At 40.8% G+C, this 22,495-nt stretch overlaps 1 protein-coding gene across 13 annotated transcripts in view; it reads left to right on the top strand.

Annotated features, from left to right (window-relative positions):
- Positions 1-22,495, top strand: part of RAD54B (RAD54 homolog B) — a 108,753-nt gene that overhangs the window by 2,478 nt on the left and 83,780 nt on the right. For 11 of the 13 annotated variants that reach the window (XM_065585916.1, XM_065585917.1, XM_065585918.1 and 8 more), the window contains exons 2-3: positions 3,092-3,245; positions 4,221-4,401. In XM_065585916.1, coding sequence (XP_065441988.1) covers positions 3,108-3,245; positions 4,221-4,401 — 319 coding nt within the window. In that variant the 5' untranslated portion in view covers positions 3,092-3,107. The remainder of the gene's footprint in view (positions 1-3,091; positions 3,246-4,220; positions 4,402-22,495) is intronic. The other 2 variants (XM_024105250.3, XM_065585923.1) reach the window with 1 other exon arrangement.

The following is a 22,495-nucleotide window of genomic DNA, read 5'->3' as shown; positions in this document are numbered from 1 at the left end:
ATTCTCCAAAAGAGAGATCCAGATGTTAATGCTGCTCTTGTTAGCTGTTTCGTACAGTCAGTTGCAGGAGAAGGACCTGTTCTAACATGGGAATTTTTCTAACAGGCCTGGAACCTTATGTATCTGTACAGATCTGCTCAGTTGTATTCTAAACATTCATATGTATTTGTACATATAGGGTATTCTTTCACTGATTGCTTTAGTAAAAGTAGGAGTATGTACATTGAGAAAAAGTGAGCTAGTGTAAAATTATTCTCTTTTTATATTTTTCTCTGTTCTTTACATTATGCTTTGCAATATACAATAATACACTGTATACTATATATATAATGTAATATTACAATAGCACCCAAAATGTCCTATGGGCTGTGCAGATATATAATATACTCCTGGGGAATTCTGTGCCAAAAAATTAAAAATTCTGCACACAATATTTTAAAATTTTACATGTTTTATTTGTCAAAATAACACAATATACTCACACCAGTTTCAATTATTTTGGCAATTTATTTCAAAATACCCATCAGCAAGTATATCTGTAACAATACAGACAACAAAAAAGATTCAGGAAATGTTTTTTGACAAATAAATTCCTTACTAGGCGTAGTAATAAAGAACTTTGAGTAATAATTCATTTAAACTATAATATAGAAATGTATTTTCCCGCACCCCTCAGAAGTAGTGGAAAGGTTTGTGGGAGAAAGGGGTAATGGAGGAACTGAGGGAGAGGGAAGTAATTGCTGAAAAGAAGCCTGGGAGTGAACATGTAGGTTGTTGGATGTAGGTGAGAGAAGTATGAAACAGGCTTTTTTGGGGGGGGAGGAGGCGGGCATTGTTAGGGAGTTGGGGAGCCTCCCCCATGCAGACCCTGGCTGACCCCTTGCCTCTCTCATTCAGTCAGGCATATCTGCCCCTGTCCCCATGTGTCCATGCACCTCCTGTCTCCATATATATCTCTACCCCCACACTCAGCTGCCCCTCCTCTCTCCATCCCCATATGTCCTTGCACCCCCTCCACTCTGTCCCCATGTGCCCCTGCACACTCACTTAGCCACCCCCTTCCCTCATCCTCATGTGGCCCAGCACCCCCACTCAGCCCCTGCCCCAGTCTGTCCTCCCACTAGCCCTTTGTCTGTGCCCCCCATATTTCATGCCTCCTCACCTGGCCTTACAGGCAGGGTGCTGTGAGGAAGGCAGCCTCTTCTCCCTATCCATAGAGATCTGCTCTAGCATGGGAGCAGTTGCCCTCTGTTCTGGCACAACAGCATCCCCTCGTGGGTGAAAGGCATAATTGCAGTGCCTCTCTGGCAGGATGTATTTTCTGAAGGGAAAAAAAAAGATTCTGCTGGGGACATGAATTCTGCACATGCATAGTGGCACAGAATTCCCCCAGAAGTAATAATAAAGGACATCCTTGCCCAGAGTTTACAATTTAAAAGAAGACTGGTCCTAAGAAAACATATATAATATGTGAAGTATAACCCTTGTAACTTGTAATAATGTTGACTGGTATCATTTTCATTGCTGTAAAAATAGTACATTTTAAAAAAATGCAGTCAACCTAAATTTTTCCATAGATGCATAAAGATACCTGCATGAGAGCCTGTTAAAGATTCTTAAGTTTAACAGCAGCAAAGGAACTGATATTGAATTATTATAAATACAAGAAAGGTAGCCACTGATTGCATCAACAGAGCCATAAGGAGAGGCTTGCAAATCTTGAATACGATCAGGGAAAAGCAAAGATATCTCTTAAAATATGAGTGGTTCCTAGTACAACCACACTGAAAGTGACTAACATACAAGGTGAAATCAAATGGTGATCATTCTTCCATTCAGGTGTAGCTCTGCCAGTAGCTTCATACATGCACTCTGTTTGACTAGTTAGGTAAAACACAATTATAAAACAGTCATTGATGCTAAGCATTTTTGTATCTAAATCTTTTAAGAAGTGTTTTTTCTTAACAGTAGCCTCTTAATTGCTTTTGTGTGAATATTCTTAGAAGGGTTGCTGCGCAGCTAGTAGACCACTAGAGTGCAAAATAGTGCAGAAAAAGATTTGTGCCACTGGAGTATACAGTAGTTACCAATACTGTCTATGTCCTGTTCCCAGAAGGACAGAGATGTTTGTGTCACATGGAGGCCTACTAAGCTTTGACTGTATTCTTGGTCAATATCTGTCATGTAATTAAAACAAATAATACTGGAAACCTAATTATAAAATAATTTCAGAAAATTAAACAAAACTTTAACCTATACATTGTGTCCCTGTACTGCCACATAACATTTTTATAGTAAAAACACATTGTCATCTTCAAGTTCAGTTGCCATAGATGCAAGTATACTGTATCAGAATGACTTCTTGGAGTATATTATAGTCTTGAGTTCATCTGCGTGGACAATGACCTTTGATGTTTGGAAAGCAACTAGCATGCTGTGGGTGCTACTAGAAATAAAGGATACAGAGTAATTGTCCGGATTGTAACAGTGCATATAGAGCTGAGACTATACCCAACTCTATTCCCAGCTTGATATGGGGAGTTTACACAACCATCTTAATTTATTATTAAAGGCAGAATTCTAATCTCAGATGCGCATCTTGAACATTCAGTACTCTGTTTATGAATACAGTAATGGATTTTCAAGATTAGCTGTGAAGGGCACAAGAGAAGTTTCCATTTCCAAATGTCTGTCTTTATTAGTCCATGTACAGTTTTTAGAAAAGTAATTTGTATAGTGTTCATCCCTAAAGTACCTCTTGCTCTTGAGAAGTGAATCATTAATTTCTTAGGTGAAAGTGGAAATGTTAATGACTGAATCCTACAGTGTGGATTAGCAAAGATACAGTTTACTATTTCCATTTCTCTGTTTTTAATTATGGTAGTTGCATGTCTTGTTTGAACATCTTACATCAGTTTTGTACATATAGTATGTTAAACCTGAGAACTAAAATTGCTCTTGGAAATAATCTGAGATACAGACTCTGATAGATACTTTAATTTTTAAGATGTGCACGTAGAGTAATATTCTGAAATATTTCTGCCGTTAATGGTTCTCGCCACAAAAAACTTCTGTACCTGCTGTTTTTCAGACTGGCAGAAGTAAATATGAGGCGATCAGCAGCTCCAAGTCAACGTCTAGGGAATTCAGCTAAAAAGCCAAGGTTTATACCCCCAGGAAAAAATAACACAATCTGTCTAAAGAAAGAAAATGAACAGCTGGTCCCAGAAATTAAGTTGACTGAGGTAAAAAGAAAAATGGGATGGGGAAACATTTAGCTATGCAGCACCACAACTAAAATATGCCAACAATAATTAGTTCTTACTCATGCAAGTAGTTGTCATGCTGAATTGCACCTTATTCCTCAAGTAGTCCCATTACTACTCCAACTTCACCATTGAAGTAAAAGTGCTACTCAATCTGAGTAAAAAGTATCAGAATTCAGCATATATATATGTCTTACTGTAGCCAACGCATGGGTTGCAGAGTTGGCCTGTACTTCACTGGGTTACTGAGAGATTGAACTGTAAAATGTTTTGAATGTCCTGGCAAAAGCATTTCAGAAAATAAGGTCCTTTCTTAAGATGGTAATTCAAAAATGTCAATATACTGAGTCACAGTGTGGCGACAAGACAGCAAAGCCTCTGATATAGAAAGAAGTTCAGTATGTCATCATTTTAGTATATCTTTAATTTTAAGGCTTCTGTTGAATAAAATTCATAAATAGGAGTTGCTGCTTTTGCGGATGGCCATTTATATTAAAAGCACATTTATTTATTTGCATGTGTCAGTGTGTATACACACAAATATACACAGTAGAGGGTTGATTTTTCCATCCTTATGCATGAGTAGTACCTTACTTCTCAGTTGGTACCACTGAAAATCTATGGGACTATTCAATGTAAGTAAAGGGTGGCGGAATTTGGACTAGAGTGACTTGCAAACTTACCATAGAGAAGGAATGATTAATCCTGACCTGTATAACCAAACTTCAAAATTGCAGAGAGCTACTAAAGTTTGGATGTGGGTAGTACCTAATTATTGTCTTAAAATGGCAACAGGAGAAATTTAGATTTTAATATTTTTGTAAAGTGTGAGCTGATATTTTCTGTAATACATTTAAATATGGAAAAGAACTATACATCTTTCAAGGAAAAGCAGATTTTTCACTTTTGCACTAAGGGTTGGGAAAATGCTATCCTGAATTTCTGTTTTTGTAGGTAGACGAGAAACAGCAGAGCGGCTCTGGGCATATAAGAGCTCATTCTAGAATATGTGGTATAAATATAAATTCTACACGGGCTGTGGAATCTCTTGGAGAAATAAGCTCCATGGAAAAGTGTAATGGAGAAAAAGAGTGTGAGGCTGCTGGAATGAAAAAAGTAAATAGAACTAAAGCAGGTAAGAGAGTCCACTTTTTTAAAGTTGCTGTGATATAATTTGGAAGTATTAGAAAAACATAAGGCTGATTTGTTACTCATTGACATGACATGAATGTTGCATAAATGCTTAAAGTCTTGTAGTGGTAGTATTATCTCCTGTATTACTACAAAAAAGAAAATTAAAGTTGCTCAAATCCACTGCTTTCCTCAACCCCTCCTTTTATTGGGTGGGGGATCTAAAAGAAAGTGGTGAGATTCTTGGAGACCAGCTGTTGGTACCACCTTTCTAAATCCTAATCTAAACTAAAAAGTTAGGTCAACCTAGCTGCATCGCTCAGGGATGTTCAAAGTCCACACCCCTGAGAAACATGGTTAAGCCAATGTAACCCCTGGTGTAGACAACACTAGGTTGACCAAAGAATTCTTCTGTTGACTTAGCTACCGCCTCTTGGGGAGGTGGATTACCTATGCTGATGGGAGAACCCCTCCTGTTGGTGTAGGTAGTGTCTACACTGAAGCCCTACAATGCTGCCACTGTGCTGGTGTAGCGTTTCAAGTATAAACAAGCCCTAACACTTTTTGTTTTCTGTTAAGTTACTATTTTTATTTTTTCTGACTTAAGTTATTATTAATCATTACATTATTATTTTAAGTGTAGTGTGTTTAATTGGGCCTGACGTTAAAAAAATTCCACGACTGTTTATAATTTAAACTACAATTTGTGATTCTTTATAACCATTGGAATTGTAATCAAGTCTTTGTTTAACAAAGTGATGTTCAACCCTATTATAAAATGTGACTGTGATGGTTTAACATTTTTGCTTACATTTTTACAAAACTTCATAATATATGTTGGTGCATATGATCACTTGACTTCTTTGGAGCAGTTGTTAGGGGCTTCTTTCAGTACTTTGTTTTTTGAGTCTTTATCTGAAGTGTCTTGTAGTGATAGCAAGGAACTGTGAAATGGTGGTTAGAAATTATTGTTTTGTCCTCATGGATTATGGTGACCTAGGCTTTCACAATAAAATCACAAACCTCTGTTTGTTTGAAAGGGACTTCTCAACTTTTTAAGACCCTCACATTTACCTGTCTTACACGTTAACGCCTGTTCCTTCTCATGCTTATAATTTAAATACAAATTTTAAAGTGTTTGTGTGTGGTAGGAAGGGTGGCCAGAGGACAACTTTTTTTTGGTTTTGAGTAATTTATGGTATTCTATGATGTAAGGGCATGTTCAGTGTTTGTGTTCTCTGGGTCCATTAAATTGCACATTGGCAGATGCTTCAAAATGATATTCTTGTGGAGAACCTCTGTCAGCAGACTCCCCCCACAAAAATTGCTATAGAAGTGAAAGATTCACACTGGAAGTCATAGTGCTAAAGGGAGAATACTGCTGGCATAGATTTTCTGTGAAGATCCATGTTAGTACTTCTGAAATAGAGTTTTGAATAGAGGGACATAGTGTTTCCTAATGGAAGAGCACTGGACTAAAACTCAGGACACTGGGTTCTTCTTCCCAGCTTGCCTGCTGGGTGACATTGGACAAGTCACTTCATCTCTTGTGTCTCAGTTTCTCCTTTTGTAAAATAGATACTGACCTCCTTTGTAAAGCACTGATGAAAAGCACTATATAAGAAGAGCTTTATTTTGTTGTTGTTATAAATACTGCTTAAAGTAATCACTGTTACTGGGATACAAGCACCAGCTTCTGCTAGCATATCCCTGGATCCAGACTTTACCAAGACTTAATTTGTTTTCAGTATCCTGTATTTTCCAAGGTACCCATATAAGTCCTACCAGTTGTACCATTTCATCTGCTACTCAGCACAACTAGTGCAACAATTATGTAAATGATATAAGCCATAAACTTCAGTCAGAGCATGAAACTTAATAATCAATTTTATTTTGTTAAAGCTACTGCTATTATGAAACTCAAAAATAATAGAAACCAGTCATGAAAATCAGATTCCATAATTTTTTTTTAACTGTAATGAATTATATATGAATTTTCTAACCAAGTGGTAAAATCAGTTTGGTTTGGTTAAAGGGATATTATCATGATGATGTAATTTAATTTTTATTAGTAAAAGCTGGGTTTTTTAGATGATTAAAACAATTTAACAAATCTTAATTTCTTCTACCATATTTGTTACCTACATATCATTCAGTGTGGACAATGAAGCTGGATTAGTAAGTTTTCACTTTTTGTTTCTTCTGTACTGGCACAATGCTGCTGTGTTTTTTAGGTTTCAAACACAGCAGGAGAATGTGCAAATAAATGCCTCAATTTCCATTGAAATTCTTATGAAGCACCTGTAGACGTTGAAACAATTGAGTTCATTTGGATGGTCATTCTGATACCTCTCCCAGAGAATGCTCTGCATTCAATCTTCTAAAACCTGAAAATTGACATTCCAGCTGCACTTTTTCATTGTGTCCCTTTTCTGGAACATATACAATTGTATTAGATAGCATCTATGTAAAAACTGTACTCCTATCTAACATAAAAGAACTCTTGCTTTGCTAGCTTTAGTTTAGACTGAAAATATTATGTATTTGTTTTCTGGAAAATTTTACTCATTAAAACCATGCATGTTCTCAGACACACAACCCTGAAGAATTTTTGCATTGAATTTTAGTATTTTAGATGCAGATTGACAAAAAGGTCCTATTACACAACAAGCCATTTAAGTATAATTATGGCTAGTGAAAAATATGATGCTCCTTCAAAAATACTTTGTTTTGGAGGATACTTTTTTAAATCATTACTTTTGTTGGAAAATCAGTCTCTTTTGAAGTGGCAAAGTGTGGTAGTGTAACTTGGTGGGCTTTTTTGTATTCAGAACATAGGACGTGATTTGTTGGCAGCTAAGTTAGCTTGCATAATAACAAAGCATGGGGACTAGTTGTTAAAATGTGCTACCAGCACATTTTGAAAACTTAGAACAATGTTACTAGTGAGTGAATACATTTGGTCCTGTGATTTCCTACATAACAGGACCTCTGAGCACTATCTTAGTATAAATAAGTGCTACTTCTAAATCAATCCAAAGGAGGTAGCAGGAGTGGGCAGTTCTTAATGAAGAAGGGAAAGGATGGTTTTGCAGTCCAAGCCTTGGACTGGAACTTGGGAACTCTGTTCAGTTCCTGATTTTGCCACAGGCTTCATATATGACTATGGGCAAATCAGTTATCTGTGCCTCAGTTCTCATCAGCAAAATGAGGTGATGATACTTCTGTATTTTAGAGGGGCTTTGTAGGGTGGTAAGTGCCATGAAGAGGCTAAGAGCATGTCTACACGTACAGTGCTGTAGCAGCACAGCTCTACTGATACATAATAATAAAACCACATCCGCAAATGGCAGAAGCTAAGTCAAATGGAGAAGCTCTGTGCACATGAGCGCTTATGTTGGTGTAACTTATGTCACTCAAGGGGGTGGTTTATTCACACCCCCGAGTGACAAAGTTTATGCCGACCTAGCCTAAATAAATCTTATTTGTTAGAACTCTTCCCACCCATTTGTATATGGGAAACCTTACCCTTTATTCCTTTGTTTGATGTCCTGAGAGAGTGATGTGCTCTCTGTCTTTTTATTACTGTTATTTTTTTTTTTTTTTTTTTTTTTTGGTGAAGAGTGGGTGAGGTTTCTGTCTTCTCTTTTTTTATTTATTTTTTTGGCTTTTCCTTTTTCCCGCATTTCAAAGTTTGCATGCTCTTTGGAAGTAGTATACATTGAGAATTCCTGGGGGCCATGCCAAATATACTTTCATTGCTAACCTGACTACCATGGCAGCAGAGAGAAGAGAAAATTGATTTGTAGAACTGGTATCTGACACTACAGCTCTCTTCATATGAACTGCTCCAGCAGCCAGCTGTTTTGGGGCAGCTGTGCAAATAGAAGGTGGCTTTTCAGAAGAAGGCCTCCAGCCAGATCACATTTACATTGGAGAAGTGGAGGGGAGACAGCGAGGTGGGGTGTGGGGAATCCAGTAGTTTATTTAACCTTGCCCTTATTACTCTTCTTCCTTGCCTCCAGACTAGTCTAGTGTCCTCACATTGGGCAATAGTGTTCTTATGCAAGAAGTTTGGATAATTAAAAAAAAAAATCTTTAATATATTTGAAAAAAGTGTGATATATCTCCCAGTATGAAAATTCTTAAGAATGCTGAGTTCAGAAGCTATCAGGGAGAATCTAGTTGTGCTTGATAAATCTTTCTGCCTTCTCCTAATTGCCTGTCAAGTTTCACTTGTAAACAGTGTGACAGTAGCTTGCATTTGGAGTGTCAGTGGATATACATCAGTGTCTTTAGGCAATTGTGAAAAGCAACATTCTTAATCTTGAAGTAAGAATCATAAAACTAATTGTTTCTATCAGTCTGAATTGAACAGTACATTTAACTGAATATTTTTGATCATTTTTTTCATGGAATTTCTTCAGTTGTATTCAGCTGAAAAACTGAAGTGAGTCAAACAATTTTTTTTTTTTTATTATTCTCAAGAGTGTGCTGGGGGACTTATTCAAATCACTGTGCTGTGAGAAATTTAAATTTAAATCAGACTTTCAGTTTAATAAATACAAATCACATGAATCAAAAACAGAAGCATATCTTAAACTTGTTTACTGCTATTTTTAATGGAAGCTTTAAAAGGAAACTTGAAATATAACAATAGGACAAAACATAGCTGGACATTCAGAAGATTCAATATCTGAACCTCAGATGAAGGAAGATATTTCATTTTTTCTTTTTATAATGATTTACTGCTTTTTAATTTTATAAAGTAATTTGAAAAACATACATTTATAAACTAAGTATTACCGTACTGTAAATTCAGTGTGAGACTAGAATGATTACAACATACAATCTCCAGGGTAAATCTTGACAAATATATTCAATACAATAAAAATAACATGGAAAGAGCAGGGAAAAGTGAAACCCAAATAGTTATTCAAAATTAAGAAAAAAAATTGGTAAATAAGTTGTTCTTTTCTCACAATGGAGTATGTCAAATTTATTCTTATGTCACTAGTGATCAGGAAAAATATACTCCTTGCCATACTCCGAATACCCCCCAAACCTTGTGAAAGTTAGCAGCACAAAAGGCTGCATCTTGCACTCTAGCACTTGTAAATTCAGGTTTAAGCATATCTAACTTTCTCTGACATACCTGTGCATGTAGAGAAAAGTCAGGAAATATGGATGTGGTAGCCCAAATATCCAGGGTCGATTTGATTTAAATCATGATTTAAATCACTAGTCAGGAAGACTCGATTTAATCACAGATTTCTACATAAAAGTGCATTCTTGTTGGTTGTTATAACCTTAATACATATTTTTCACAACTCAGAGATAGATGTAGGTTTCATTTTTAGAAGGTATACATTTTTTAATAGTGATTTATTTTGAAAACTTTTCAGATTAGTTTTACAGCTATATCAGAAAATGAATGATTGTTTAGTTATTTCATTTACCAAAGGTAATTGAAGCAGATATTTATGAAGTCATTGGGAGGTGAACTATCTCCAATTCAACAGGTTAATCATTAATATTTGGAGGATTTTCTTGCCATGCTGTATTAGGAGGAGAACATCACCAGACAAACATTTAAATTGTTTTATTTAACTAAAACAATAACGTTATGTATTCTGGATTTTTTTCTTCAACAGCAAACCTATAATATTTTAACAAAACAATCATATGAATTTCTGAATTTAGTTAAACATTCAAGTTTTTTTAAATCAGGTTTGTTTTTGTTAAAATTGTTTAAATTAAATATTTAAAAAAAAATTAAATCGACTATGGCAGCCAGGTCAACATGAGAAACTTAAAATATTGGCTTTTGCAGCTAACTCAGTCTTCTTCACCTTCATTTTCCTGTTTGTTCATAATCTGGAAAAGAAAAACAAGCTTTCCTGCTTTTTCAGGTCCCAAACGATTTCTCAATTTGGAATGAATTAGTCCAAAGGAAGAAAATATTCTTTCTACACCATCAGAAGAAGCTACTGCTGTTAAAAGTGAGATTATCACTTCAACAGTCTCTGAATCCAAGTACTTAAGTCAGGGGTCTCAAAGTCCTGGCCCACGGGCCATCTGCAGCCCGAGAACCTCCCCACTGCGGCCTGCAGAAACTTTTTAAAAAGTTTTCATCCAACCCTCATGGCTGCTGGCTTGGGAGGGAGAAGGGGGGGGCAGGAGCGACCGATGCTGCCGGCTGTCTGCTGCAGGTGCCGCCCCCGCAACTCCCATTGGCTGGGGGAGAGGGACAGAGGTACTATCACTAGTTGCCAGGCAGAGTCAGACATGGAGGCAGCATCACTAGTCGCTGGGCAGTCAGCCGGGGTGGCATGAGGCCAAGGGAGAGAGGGAAAAGGGTGGGAAACAGGCTGGGAGGTGGTGTGAACACCATCTTCAGTGACATTATTGGCCTGCAGGGAGGATTTGAGGACTGGCACTGGCCCTAAGGTAAATTGAGTTTGAAACCCCTGGCTTAAGTGATTTCCACCAGTTCACTGGTGTGACTTTCTTTAAAACATCATCAGTAAACATATATTTCTTGAATGGTTCTTATTTCCAAACTGGGTCTCTTTTATGGCCTGCTGCCATTATAGGTTTTCTCTTCTAGTGAGAGAATGGAATGGTAAATCTCAAATCAATGAAGGCTACACTCAGAAAGACCTCAAGACTTCTGGAATATGCTGCTCAAACAGTTCCACTTTTTTTTTCTACTGCCTGTCTCTCCCTTCTCACATTTATCTCCAGACTTCTCCTTGTCCAGATCTATTCTGCCCCCAACTATCTTCTATTCATTGAACTTTTTGAAACGTTGCACTTTTAGAGAGAGGTAAGGGATCTGTGTACACAAATTTGCAGAGGGACAGTAGGGTTGAGGTCTGTTATTTCTCACCTCTATAAATTATTTATTTATTTATTTATTTAAAATAATTTTTGCTGTTAACAAGCATGTTCTCTCCGGAGTGCTCCCAGTTCCACGCAGAGGGCCAGTTAGACAGGCAGAACTGCAGAGTCTCAATGCGTGGCTGAGATGATGGTGTAGGGAGGAGGGGTTTAGATTTATTAGAAACTGGGGAAACTTTTGGGAAAGGGGGAGCCTATACAGGAAGGCTGGGCTCCACCTAAACCAAAATGGAACCAGATTGCTGGCACCTAACATTAAAAAGGTCATAGAGCAGTTTTTAAACTAAGGGCTGGGGGAAAGCCGACAGGTGCGGAGAAGCACGTGGTTCGGACATCCATTGGGGAGGATTTATTAATAGAGAATCTCTGTCCTAGTGAGGACGAGAGGATGGAAAATGATAAAATACAGGCAGGGTCTGATCAGAAACAGTCAAATAAAAAAGAGTCCCATTCAGTTACATCGTGTAATGGCAGATGGCCAAAAGGAGACAAGTTTTTAAAGTGCTTATATACCAATGCTAGAAGTATAAATAATAAAATGGGTGAACGAGAGTGCCTTGTATTAAATGAGGATATTGATATAATAGGCATCACAGAAACTTGGTGGAATGAGGATAATCAACGGGATACAGTAATACCAGGGTACAAAATATATCGGAAGGACAGAAAAGGTCGTGCTGGTGGAGGAGTGACTTTATATGTGAAAGAAAGCGTAGAATCAAATGAAGAATTGTAAATGAATCAAACTGTACCATAGAATCTCTATGGATAGAAATTCCATACTCTAATAATAAGAATATAGCATAGGGGTATATTACGACCACCTGACCAGGATGGTGAGAGTGACTGTGAAATGCTCAGGGAGATTAGAGATGATAATCTCTAATCATTAGTAATCATAATAATCATTCTCAATAATTATTAATAATATTTGGGAGATTTCAATAATCAGCATATTGACTGGGTACATGTCACCTCAGGACGGGATGCAGAGATAAAGTTTCTTGACACCTTAAATGACTGCTTCTTGGAGCAGCTAGTCCTGGAACCCACCAGAGGAGATGCAATTCTTGATTTAGTCCTAAGTCACAGGATCAGGTCCAAGAGGTAAATATAGCTGGACCGCTGGTAATACTGACTGTAATATAATAAAATTTAATATCCCTGTGGCAGGAAAAACACCAGAGCAGCCCAATACTGTAGCATTTAATTTCAGAAAGGGGAACTACACAAAAATGAGGAGGTTAGTTAAACAGAAATTAAAGGGTACAGTGCCAAAAGTGAAATCTCTGCAAGCTGCGTGGAAACTTTTTAAAGACCCCATAATAGAGGCTCAACTTAAATGTATACCCCAAATTAAAAAACATAGAGAACTAAAAAAGAGCCACTGTGGCTAAACAACAAAGTAAAAGAAGCAGTGAGAGGCAAAAAGGCATCCTTTTAAAAAGTGGAAGTTAAATCCTAGTGAGGAAAATAGAAAGGAGCATAAACTCTGGGAAAAGAAGTGTAAAAATACAATTAGGAAGGCCAAAAAAGAATTCGAGGAACAGTTAGCCAAAGACTCAAAAAGTAATAGCAAATATTTTTAAAATACATCAGAAGCAGGAAGCCTGCTAAAAAACAGTGGGGCCACTGGATGATCGAGGTGCTAAAGTAGCACTTAAGGACGATAAGGCCATTGCAGAGAAACTAAATGAATTCTTTGCATTGGTCTTCACAGCTCAGGATGTGAGGGAGATTCCCAAACCTGAGCCATTCTTTTTAGGTGACAGATCTGAGGTACTGTCCCAAATTGAGGTATAATTAGAGGTGGTTTTGGAACAAATTGAAAAATTAAAAAGCAATAAGTCACCAGGACCAGATGGTATTCACCCAAGAGTTCTGAAGGAACCCAAATGTGAAATTGCAGAACTAACTGTCATCTGTAACCTATCATTTAAATCAGCTTCTGTACCAGATGACTGGAGGATAGCTAATGTGACGCCAATTTTTAAAAAGGGCTCTAGAGGTGATCCAGGCAATTACAGGCCTGACTTCAGTACCGGGCAAACTGGTTGAAACTATAATAAAGAACAGTATTGTCAGACATATAGATTAACATAATTTGTTGAGGAAGAGTCAACATGGTTTTAGTAAAGGGAAATCATGCCTCACCAATCAACTTGAATTCTTTGAGGGGGTCAACAAGCATGTGGACCAAGGGGATCCAGTGGATATAGTATATTTAGATTTTCAAAAAGCCTTGACACGGTCCCTCACCAAAGGTTCTTGCGCAAAGTAAGCTGCCACGGGATAAGAGGGAAGGTGCTCTCACGGATTGGTAACTGGTTAAAAGATAGGAAACAAAGGGTTGGTATAAATGGTCAGTTCTCAGAATGGAGAGAGATAAATAGTGGTGTCCCCCAGGGGTCTGTTCTGGGACCAGTCCTATTCAACATATTCATAAATGAGCTGGAAAAAAAGGTAAATAGTGAGGTGGCAAAATTTGCAGATACAAAATTACTAAACATAGCTAAGACCCAGGCAGACTGCGAAGACCTACAAAAGGATCTCTCAAAACTGGGTGACTAAATTTCATCTGCCATTTTGTTGCCCAATGTTGATAAATGCAAAGTAATGCACATTGGAAAGCATAATCCCAACAATATATGAAATGATGGGGTCTAAATTAGCTATTACCGCTCAAGAAAGAGATTTTGGAGTCATTGTGGATAGTTCTCTGAAAACATCCACTCAATGTGCTGCGGCAGTCAAAAAAGAGAACAGAATGCTGGGAATAATTAAGAAAGGGATAGATAATAGGACAGAAAATATCATGTTTCAGAGTAACAGCCGTGTTAGTCTGTATCCGCAAAAAGAAGAACAGGAGTACTTGTGGCATCTTAGAGACTAACAAATTTATTAGAGCATAAGCTTTCGTGGGAAGTGGGCTGTAGTCCACGAAAGCTTATGCTCTAATAAATTTGTTAGTCTCTAAGGTGCCACAAGTACTCCTGTTCTTCTTTTTTTAGAAAATATCATGTTGCCTCTATATAAATCCATGGTATGCCCGTCGCCCCATCTCAAGAAAGATATATTGGAATTGGAAAAGGTTCAGAAAATGGCAATAAAAATGATTAGGGGTATGGAATGGCTTCCGTATGAGGAGAGATTAATAAGACTGGGACTTTTCAGTTTGGAAAAGAGACGGCTAAGGGGACATATGATTGAGGTCTATAAATCTATGTGATATTCTTTATACAGATGTCCCCACTTTGTTGCTTTTACATATATTTAAATATTTAGTTCCAACATAACTTCTCTAACAGTGAGGGTAATTAACCATTGGAGCACCTTACCAAAGGTTGCAGTGGATTCTCGTTTCCTGGAAGTTTTAAAATCAAGATTGGATGTTTTTGTAGAAGATATGCTCTAGTTCAAACAGCAATTATTTGGGGGAAGTTTTATAATATATAATATATGGAGATGTACCCATCTCATAGAACTGGAAGGGACCCTGAAAGGTCATTGAGTCCAGCCCCCTGCCTTCACTAGCAGGACCAAGTACTGATTTTTTCCCCCCAGATCCTTAAGTGGCCCCCTCAAGGATTGAACTCACAACCCTGGGTTTAGCAGGCCAACGTTCAAACCACTGAGCTATCCCTCCCCCCATGTCCTGTATTATGCAGGAGGTTAGACTAGATGATCACAATGGTCCCTTCTGGCCTTGGAATCTATGAATTTATACTTCAGCGCGCGCACACACTCTCACGCATTCCTTGCTAATCTTTTTAGAGAGGGTTTCTCAGTCTTTATAGTGCAACCATAAGGTGTAGCATGTGTCACCTGGACTCTTCAGAGCTTGAGAAAAATGGTAGCATCTCAGTCCTTATCCAAAAAATTCAGAATCCTGTAAAGCAAACAAACAGTCTGGGGATCTCCACAGCAGCATTCCAGCTCTGGGGTTGACTGGGTCTCAGTTGCTGGTAATATAAAAATCTGTAACCTGTATCCAAAGCAGCAAAGGTCTTGAGACCCAGCACTCATAGCAGAGACATCTCTTGGTCCTGTGTCAATCAGCTGCTAAGTCCACAAGGCTGTCTTCAATTCCTATATTTCTCATCTTCCCCTCTGAGCTCTGGTTGGCTCAGCTTTCAGAGGGTAAAAGGGGGTGACCGCAAACAAAATTTTATAGGTAACTCTAAAAATATTCCAACTAAAATCCCTGTTCCCCCCCCTCCCCCCGTTGCTTTTCTCCCTTTCTTTGGGCCAAAGAAAGTCAAATACTGCCAACATATGGCATGTCGGTTGTGCTCCTATTTAAACAAATGACATCCCTGCAATCTGATGACATCTGTGGCCCACAATAATATCCTATCTACATCTGTCTGCAAAGTCAGGTAGTAAAGAAAGGTAGTGATAAAGTATCACTTGGAGATCTTGGGTCTCCAGAAAAGTACAGAATCAAGGACTAGTCCCCAAGTTTGACTGGGTTGACTTCTAGCTCTACCTGGTCAGGCAGTCTCACCACATCTGTGCTACCCTCCACAGATGTTGTGATGGGAAAAGGCAGTTTCACCTTAGCTGCAGTGGAGTGCTCATATCATGAAATTTCCCTTGATTTTCATCAAGTGAAGTACTCTGATTTGGGTCAAATTCCTCCGCCAGTGTCTTAAGTTCAGATTGCAGAGTCAAATCAAATGAAGATTGTGTGAAGTCTGCACACCTGCATTAGATCCCTTCTGTTGATAACTCCTGTTTACTTGAGTCTCTTCCAGCAACTCTACCTCTCTTATCTTTGGAACAGATGCTTTAATGTTCAAAAGCTTGACAGGCTTTTCTACAGTAGCATTCCGTCTGAGACGACGCTTACAGATCTGATATTTCCTCTCCACCACTCAGGTCATTCGAGGCCAATAAAATTAACTGCTAGCCAATTCTAACATTTTCTCTACTCCTGTGTGGCCCATTTCATTGTGGATTCTAAAGCACAGTTTCTATGAGTGCAGGGACTCACTAGCTGTCCCTGACCTTCTCCTCTCCTCTGAACCTTCCTGTATAAAATCTCATCTGACAGGAAGAGTTTTGGCCATTCTTGCAAGTATAGTTGGGTCTCATAGTTCTGCTCCTTCTCCTCATTCTGACTTGGTCTATGGCGAGACTTCAGAAAGTGAATCACATGTGCTGTATGCTTTCCAGTCAATGGGAATAGAATTTTGGGCACTTGGTCTTCCAGGCCATGGACTTGGAGTTTGAAACTCATGTGGTATGCTGTCCTCATCATAAGACAGTGTCTCCAAATCCTGTAAAAAGCAACAGAGGGTCCTGTTCAGATTCAGACTAACACGGCTACCCCTCTGATACTTGTCTCCAAATCCTGTAGCATGAGCTGCTGATTCTTCTTCAGGATGATCCTCCTGAGATCTAACTTGTACTCCAGGCATCTGCAAGATTGCTGTCTGTACTCTTCGTACAAATCCTCCAACAGGGAGCTTTGCTTGGGGAAAATCTCCCCAAGATTTTCCCCAAGCAGGAAAATCTCCTGTTCTTCTCTTTTAACTTTGAGTTTATGCCACCCTGAATATTTGCTGATCAGGTGTTGGTGCAGTAAATGGGGTTAAGAGTATTCTCACAGTCTCCTATGAAATGTCCTTCCTGTCCACAGTTGAACACATGTTCTTTTTTTTGATCTGGGTATCATTCGCTTTTCAGTTTCTTTAGGCTTCTGAGGGACCTAATGTCCTTCTGAACTAGGTTGAGCAGGTCTTGGCCTAGAAATCTGCAATTGAGTCAACTGCTGCTCAGCGAAGGAGAGCTGTGATAGCTCCTTTTCTTGAATAGTCCTATGTTAACATGCAAAATTGTGCTCTATCTCACTATTTCAGAATACATTTGGCTGCAATGTACAGGCAAGCTGTGCTATAAAGTAATTAAATTTGGGGCACAATTCAAGGAAATGTCCCGTACAAATAATGTAAATATTCAGTAACTAGCTAAACAAACAAAAAGACATAGGAAAAATTGTAATAGAAAGATTATAATACATGTAAGAAGAAATAAATAAACTTGGATATTTTATATCCACATGCGTCAAATTGTTTATTGCACTGTCTGCACAGTACAGGAAATTTTGTAATGTCGAAACAAATCCCCACTTAGTAGATTAATTTATAGTGCTGTTCCCTGGACAGTAAGACTTGTGAGGATTGACTGCAGAGTCCATATTTGTTTTGGGGGATATTGACTTGTGGCTTTAGGTGGATATGAATGGTCCATCCAGAAAGGTTGTTAAATTTTCCTTTGCCTCCTTTCTGAATTTGGTCTGTCAGATAAACTTGTACAGGGGCAAGTGGGGTTATGTTGACAGTAACAGCCATTCTTGCGGGGGAGGTAAGAGACTCCTATTGTTTGGCATTTGTTTGGATGTGAAATATTGTGTGCAGGAGTAGAAGGCCTATTTAAAAAGCTGTTTACCTTTAAATAAAGGAACACAAGTAAGTTTAAGTTTTATTCCCTCCCCCCTCCCCCCCCGACCTATGTACTAGCTTGGTTCTGGCTAGCAGTAGCGCATTTTCAGCTGTGGTGACTGTCTCTTCATTGAGAATGACCATGTTGAATTTTGCTGCTGTGCTAGGAATACAGTAGTCTGAGTGCAGGGGGGTAATTGTTTGTGCGGGGTTGGTGAGGTAAGATGACGCAGGAGAAAAGTGTGCGCATAAACCTGTGTCATGTTTGATTTTAATCTAATTGGTTTTGACTGTTTACTTTCAGGAGCCAGGGTGTTAGTTGATTGCTGAGCTGGCTCCTCAAATCATGCTGTTCACTGGAAGGAGAGTGTTTTAATAATCATGCCCCATGACTTAAGGTTGTGATCTCTGACTTTGCATGTGTAACTGAGATCACCTAGCTGGATGCCACTACAGGACATTATTGGCGCAATAATCTTTAGCTGGGTATTTGGCTCTGCATAGAGGGAGTATCAGGGAATGTGGTGTAACTGTGTTGTTTGTTTCTGACCTCAGTTACAGGAGACTGCTTGCCCCTAAACTAGATGTGATTGTGAGTCTCCATCTTGAATGTAAGTCCCAAGATGAGATTAAGGTGGGCCAAGAGTTGGTATACACATTGCAGAAGAGTCACATCAGAGCCCCTTTGTTAATTTATTGCCATTACTAATTGTAACAGTAATGGAGTTGCCAAGACTGATAGTGCTTAGTGGCATCAGTGTCTACGCAGATGATGATGGTTTTTCTGAGTTGGCTGAGGGTTTCGTGATACTATGATAACTGCGGGACTGTGTCATGTGGATTCTGATTAATTTGCTAGAGCTGGCCACAGTCTGGATCTAATGTTTGTGATAGGATAAAGATTGGGTGTATGAGGCTTGTCGTTGATCAACCATTGCTTCCTTTAATTTAGGGTCACTTTTCATGTCATAAAAAATTCTGTGGTTGCTTAGGCTGACAGCTTCTTGATGTTTGTGGAATACATCAACAAGGCACTTTGCTATTAGATGAAAGTTATCATTTATGTTTTTCTTTTTTAGCGGGAAGGAAGCAACCCTGGCTGAAATGAGTCCATGCTCAAAAACCTACTCTTGGTATTTATTAATGGTCTGACATTGCCTAGTCTCAAGATTTCCTTTGTAACTCCATGAATACCTACTCACAGTGGAATTTTTCATCATTTGGTTTAGCTGCAGGTGTTAAGACAGTGTTAGTTGTGTGATGGAGTGTTAATTGTTAGATCTGAGATGGCTTTTCATACTATTAATGTTAGCTCTATCACCTGTATTCAGTACCATTAATCATCAAGTATTTCTACTGCATGGACTCATTGAGGATAATTAGATTTCTTTGGGTCCTGTCTACACTTTTGTTACAGATCAAGTGGGGTGCCCCCTACCCTCCCACAGGACTGCTATGAGGGGAATCGAAGTCCTTGGCTACACTGGCGCTGTACAGCGCTGCAACTTGCTGCGCTCGGGGGTGTGAAAACGCCCCCTCCTCCCCCCCGAGTGCAGCGCTGTAAAGCACGAGTGTAATCAGCGCCTGCAGCGCTGCACACTCCCTCGCAGTGCTGCAAGCTACTCCCCCTCGAGAGAGCTCTCTCGCAGCGCTGGCGGCGTGACTACACTCGTGCTTCACAGTGCTGCCGCGGCAGCGCTGTGAATCCCCAAGTGTAGCCAAGGCCTAAGCCCCTGTGTTCCTGGATCCCCAGATGTTTTAAGCTGCTTCTTCGAGTGCTTGCTTATATAGATTCCAGTTATGTGTGTGTGCGTGCCGCGTGCACAGTCGTTGGAAAGTTTTCCCCTAGCAGCACCCGTTGGGTCGGCTGTGGAGCCCCCTGGAGTGGTGCCTCTATGGCGCTCAATATATGACCCTGCCGACTCGGTGCCACCTCAGTTCCTTCTTACTGCCAGTGACGGTCATTGGAAATGTGGTGGCTTGCTTAGCAAGTTCTCCTCTCGTTCTCCTAGTCTTTCAGTTTGCTGTAGTTATTAGTGTTAGTAGTGTTTAGTTGTTAGGTAGGGAAACCCCCATTCCCATCTTCCCTTAGGGACTTGGGCCATGCCTCGGTCGCAATGGTTCAAACCCTGCAAGTCCTGCAATAAGCCCATACCAATGGGTGACCCCCACAACACTTGTCTAAAGTGTCCGCGGGAGGCACACCAAGCCAATAGGTGCAGAATTTGTAAAGGGTTTCGCTCTAAAACAAGAAAGGAGTGGGACTTCTGTTTAAAGTAGCTCCTTATGGAGGCAGCTCTGAGGCCGCAATCCGCCTTGGCACGGCAAGACCTGACACAGAGTTCATCGGTGCGGAGCACTCCTATATCCGTGGCAGAAATGGCACCACAGAAGGATTCTGGGCACAGAGACACGCGGCACCGCCACTCCCTGGCGCTGAAGCCGGTGGGAACTGTCTGGCACCAGTCCCATTCCCCGGCGCCACACGAGCGGCACCGAAAGCAGGGTAGGAGTGGATCACTGCCTTCAAGACCCACTCCTTTGGAGTTGGCCAATAGGGCGCATCCTTGAGAGCTTTGGAGCTGGCACCTTTGAATTTGGCCCCGCAAAGGAGACCGTTGAGTCTGGTGCCGTTGGACTCCTTAAGCCATATGGTGGGGCTACCATCCACCCAGACATCTTTGAGGCTGTGAGGGACCTCATTGCCATGACAGCACCGTGGTCCTTGGCCCTCTGCGACAAGCCTCCGGCACCACTGAAGGCAGCACCGTCACGGGGAAAGACGGTGATGTTGCATCCATCTGCATCTCCAAGGCACTGCTCATGGGCACCGACAAGGAGGCACCGCTCTGAGTCCCGGCACTGATCCATCTCACGCCATTGCTCTGACTCGTGGCACCGCTTACCATCCTGGCCCCAATCCCCGCCTCAGCACAGGTCCCCGCTTTGGCACAGGTCCCATTCTCGGCACCGGTCGAGGTCTCAGCTCTGGTTGTCTTCATGGTGCCGCTCCGGATCCTAGCACCACTCATCAACCCAGCTTCACTTGGCACCGCCATGGCCATCAACATCCCGGTCCTCGTCTTCAGACTTGGAGGTGGGGTCCAGATATTCGCACTGGAGCTGGCACTGGTCGGCACATAGACGCCCCAATGTTGGCACAATGCCATGGCCAGCGCAATGGCAGGTGCTGGCACAGTGTCCCTTTTGGACCCCCTGGGCATATCACAAGGCCCAGGGTACCTTGACTAAGAGCTCCCGGTTGGTGGTATCCGAGCTCAGGGTGCTAGTGGCCTCGGCCAACTGCCCTGCCCTGTTTGAACTGTTGGCAACTTGCTCACTCCTGTATCTATCATGGAAGGTTGCTTTTCTGGTTGCCATTACTTCGGCAAGGAGGGTCTCAGAGCTGAAGGCCCTCTGACCCTCCATACACGGTCTTCTTCAAGGACAAGGTGCAGCTCCGGCCTCACCCAGTTTTCCTTCCAAAGGTTGTGTCTCAATTACACTCCAACCAGGACATTTTCCTGCCTGTGTTTTACCCTAAACCTCATGCGACCTGCCAAGAGTAACAGCTCTACTCTCCGGATGGTCGATGGACACTTGCTTTTTACATGGAACGGACGAAGCCGTTCCAAAAGTCAAACCAACTATTCATGGCGGTAGCAGACCGTATGAAAGGTCTCCTGGTCTCGTCGCAGAGGATCTCATTGTGGATTACCTCCTGCATCCGCACCTGCTACGAATTAGCCAACGATCCAGCCCCGGCTCTCACGGCCCATTCCACGAGGGCACAGGCCTCAGCAGCAGCGTTCCTGGCCCAGGTGCCAATTCAAGAAATCTGCAGGGTGGTGACGTGGCCCTCGGTGCATGCATTTGCCACTCGCTACGCTATAACCCAGCATGCGAGAGACAAAGCAGCCTTTGGCAGAGCAGTGCTCCAGTCTGTCATTCTGTAACTCCGACCCCACCTCCAAGGTAGGGCTTGGGAGTCACCTAACTGGAATCGATATGAGCAAGCACTCGAAGAAGAAAAAATGGTTACTCATCTTCTTGAAACTGTTGTTCTTCAAGATGTGTTGCTCATATCCATTCCAGACCCACCCACCTTCCCCTCTGTCCAGAGTAGCCAGCAAGCAGGAACTGAGGGGGCGCCGTGTTGGAAGGGTCATATATTGAGCGCCATAGAAGCGCCAGTCAAGGGGGCTCCACAGCCAACCCGACGGGTGCTGCTAGGGGTAAAATTTCTGACTGTGCACGCAGCGCGCACACACCTAACTGGAATGGATCTGAGCAACACATCTCAAAGAACAACAGTTACGAGAAGGTGAGTAACTGTTTTTTCCTGAACCTGAACACAGTCCAGCCAATGTCCCAATATTGGGGTCCCTAGGCCCATTCTTGGGGTACAGACCTGCTATCTAGCTCCTTATCCTGAGAGCAGGAATCCACTGTGCAGCTACATAGCCCCTGTGGGCACAATGCTGACTCTCCAGACTCCCTGTACATAAACATACCTTCTCTTAGAACTCTTCCCCAAAAGTATGAAGCTTCTGATTTACAGTTCAACTATCTTGGAAGCCTTGTAGTAATTGTGAAGCATAAAACACACTCAGACACTCAGTAATTGTGTTACACTCTGGGCTCTCTTCCTTAATAATATAAAATACAAGAAAGTGTGGATATCATTTAGAAAACAATAAACATCCTAACTGCAGTGCCCCTTACTAGCTCACCCTACTCCTGGGAGTC

Source organism: Chrysemys picta, chromosome 2 (genome assembly GCF_011386835.1).
Source record: "Chrysemys picta bellii isolate R12L10 chromosome 2, ASM1138683v2, whole genome shotgun sequence".
Classification (NCBI taxonomy): Eukaryota; Metazoa; Chordata; order Testudines; family Emydidae; genus Chrysemys; species Chrysemys picta.
Note: the sequence above shows the minus strand (reverse complement) of the source record. Positions and strands in the feature narration are given on the sequence as shown.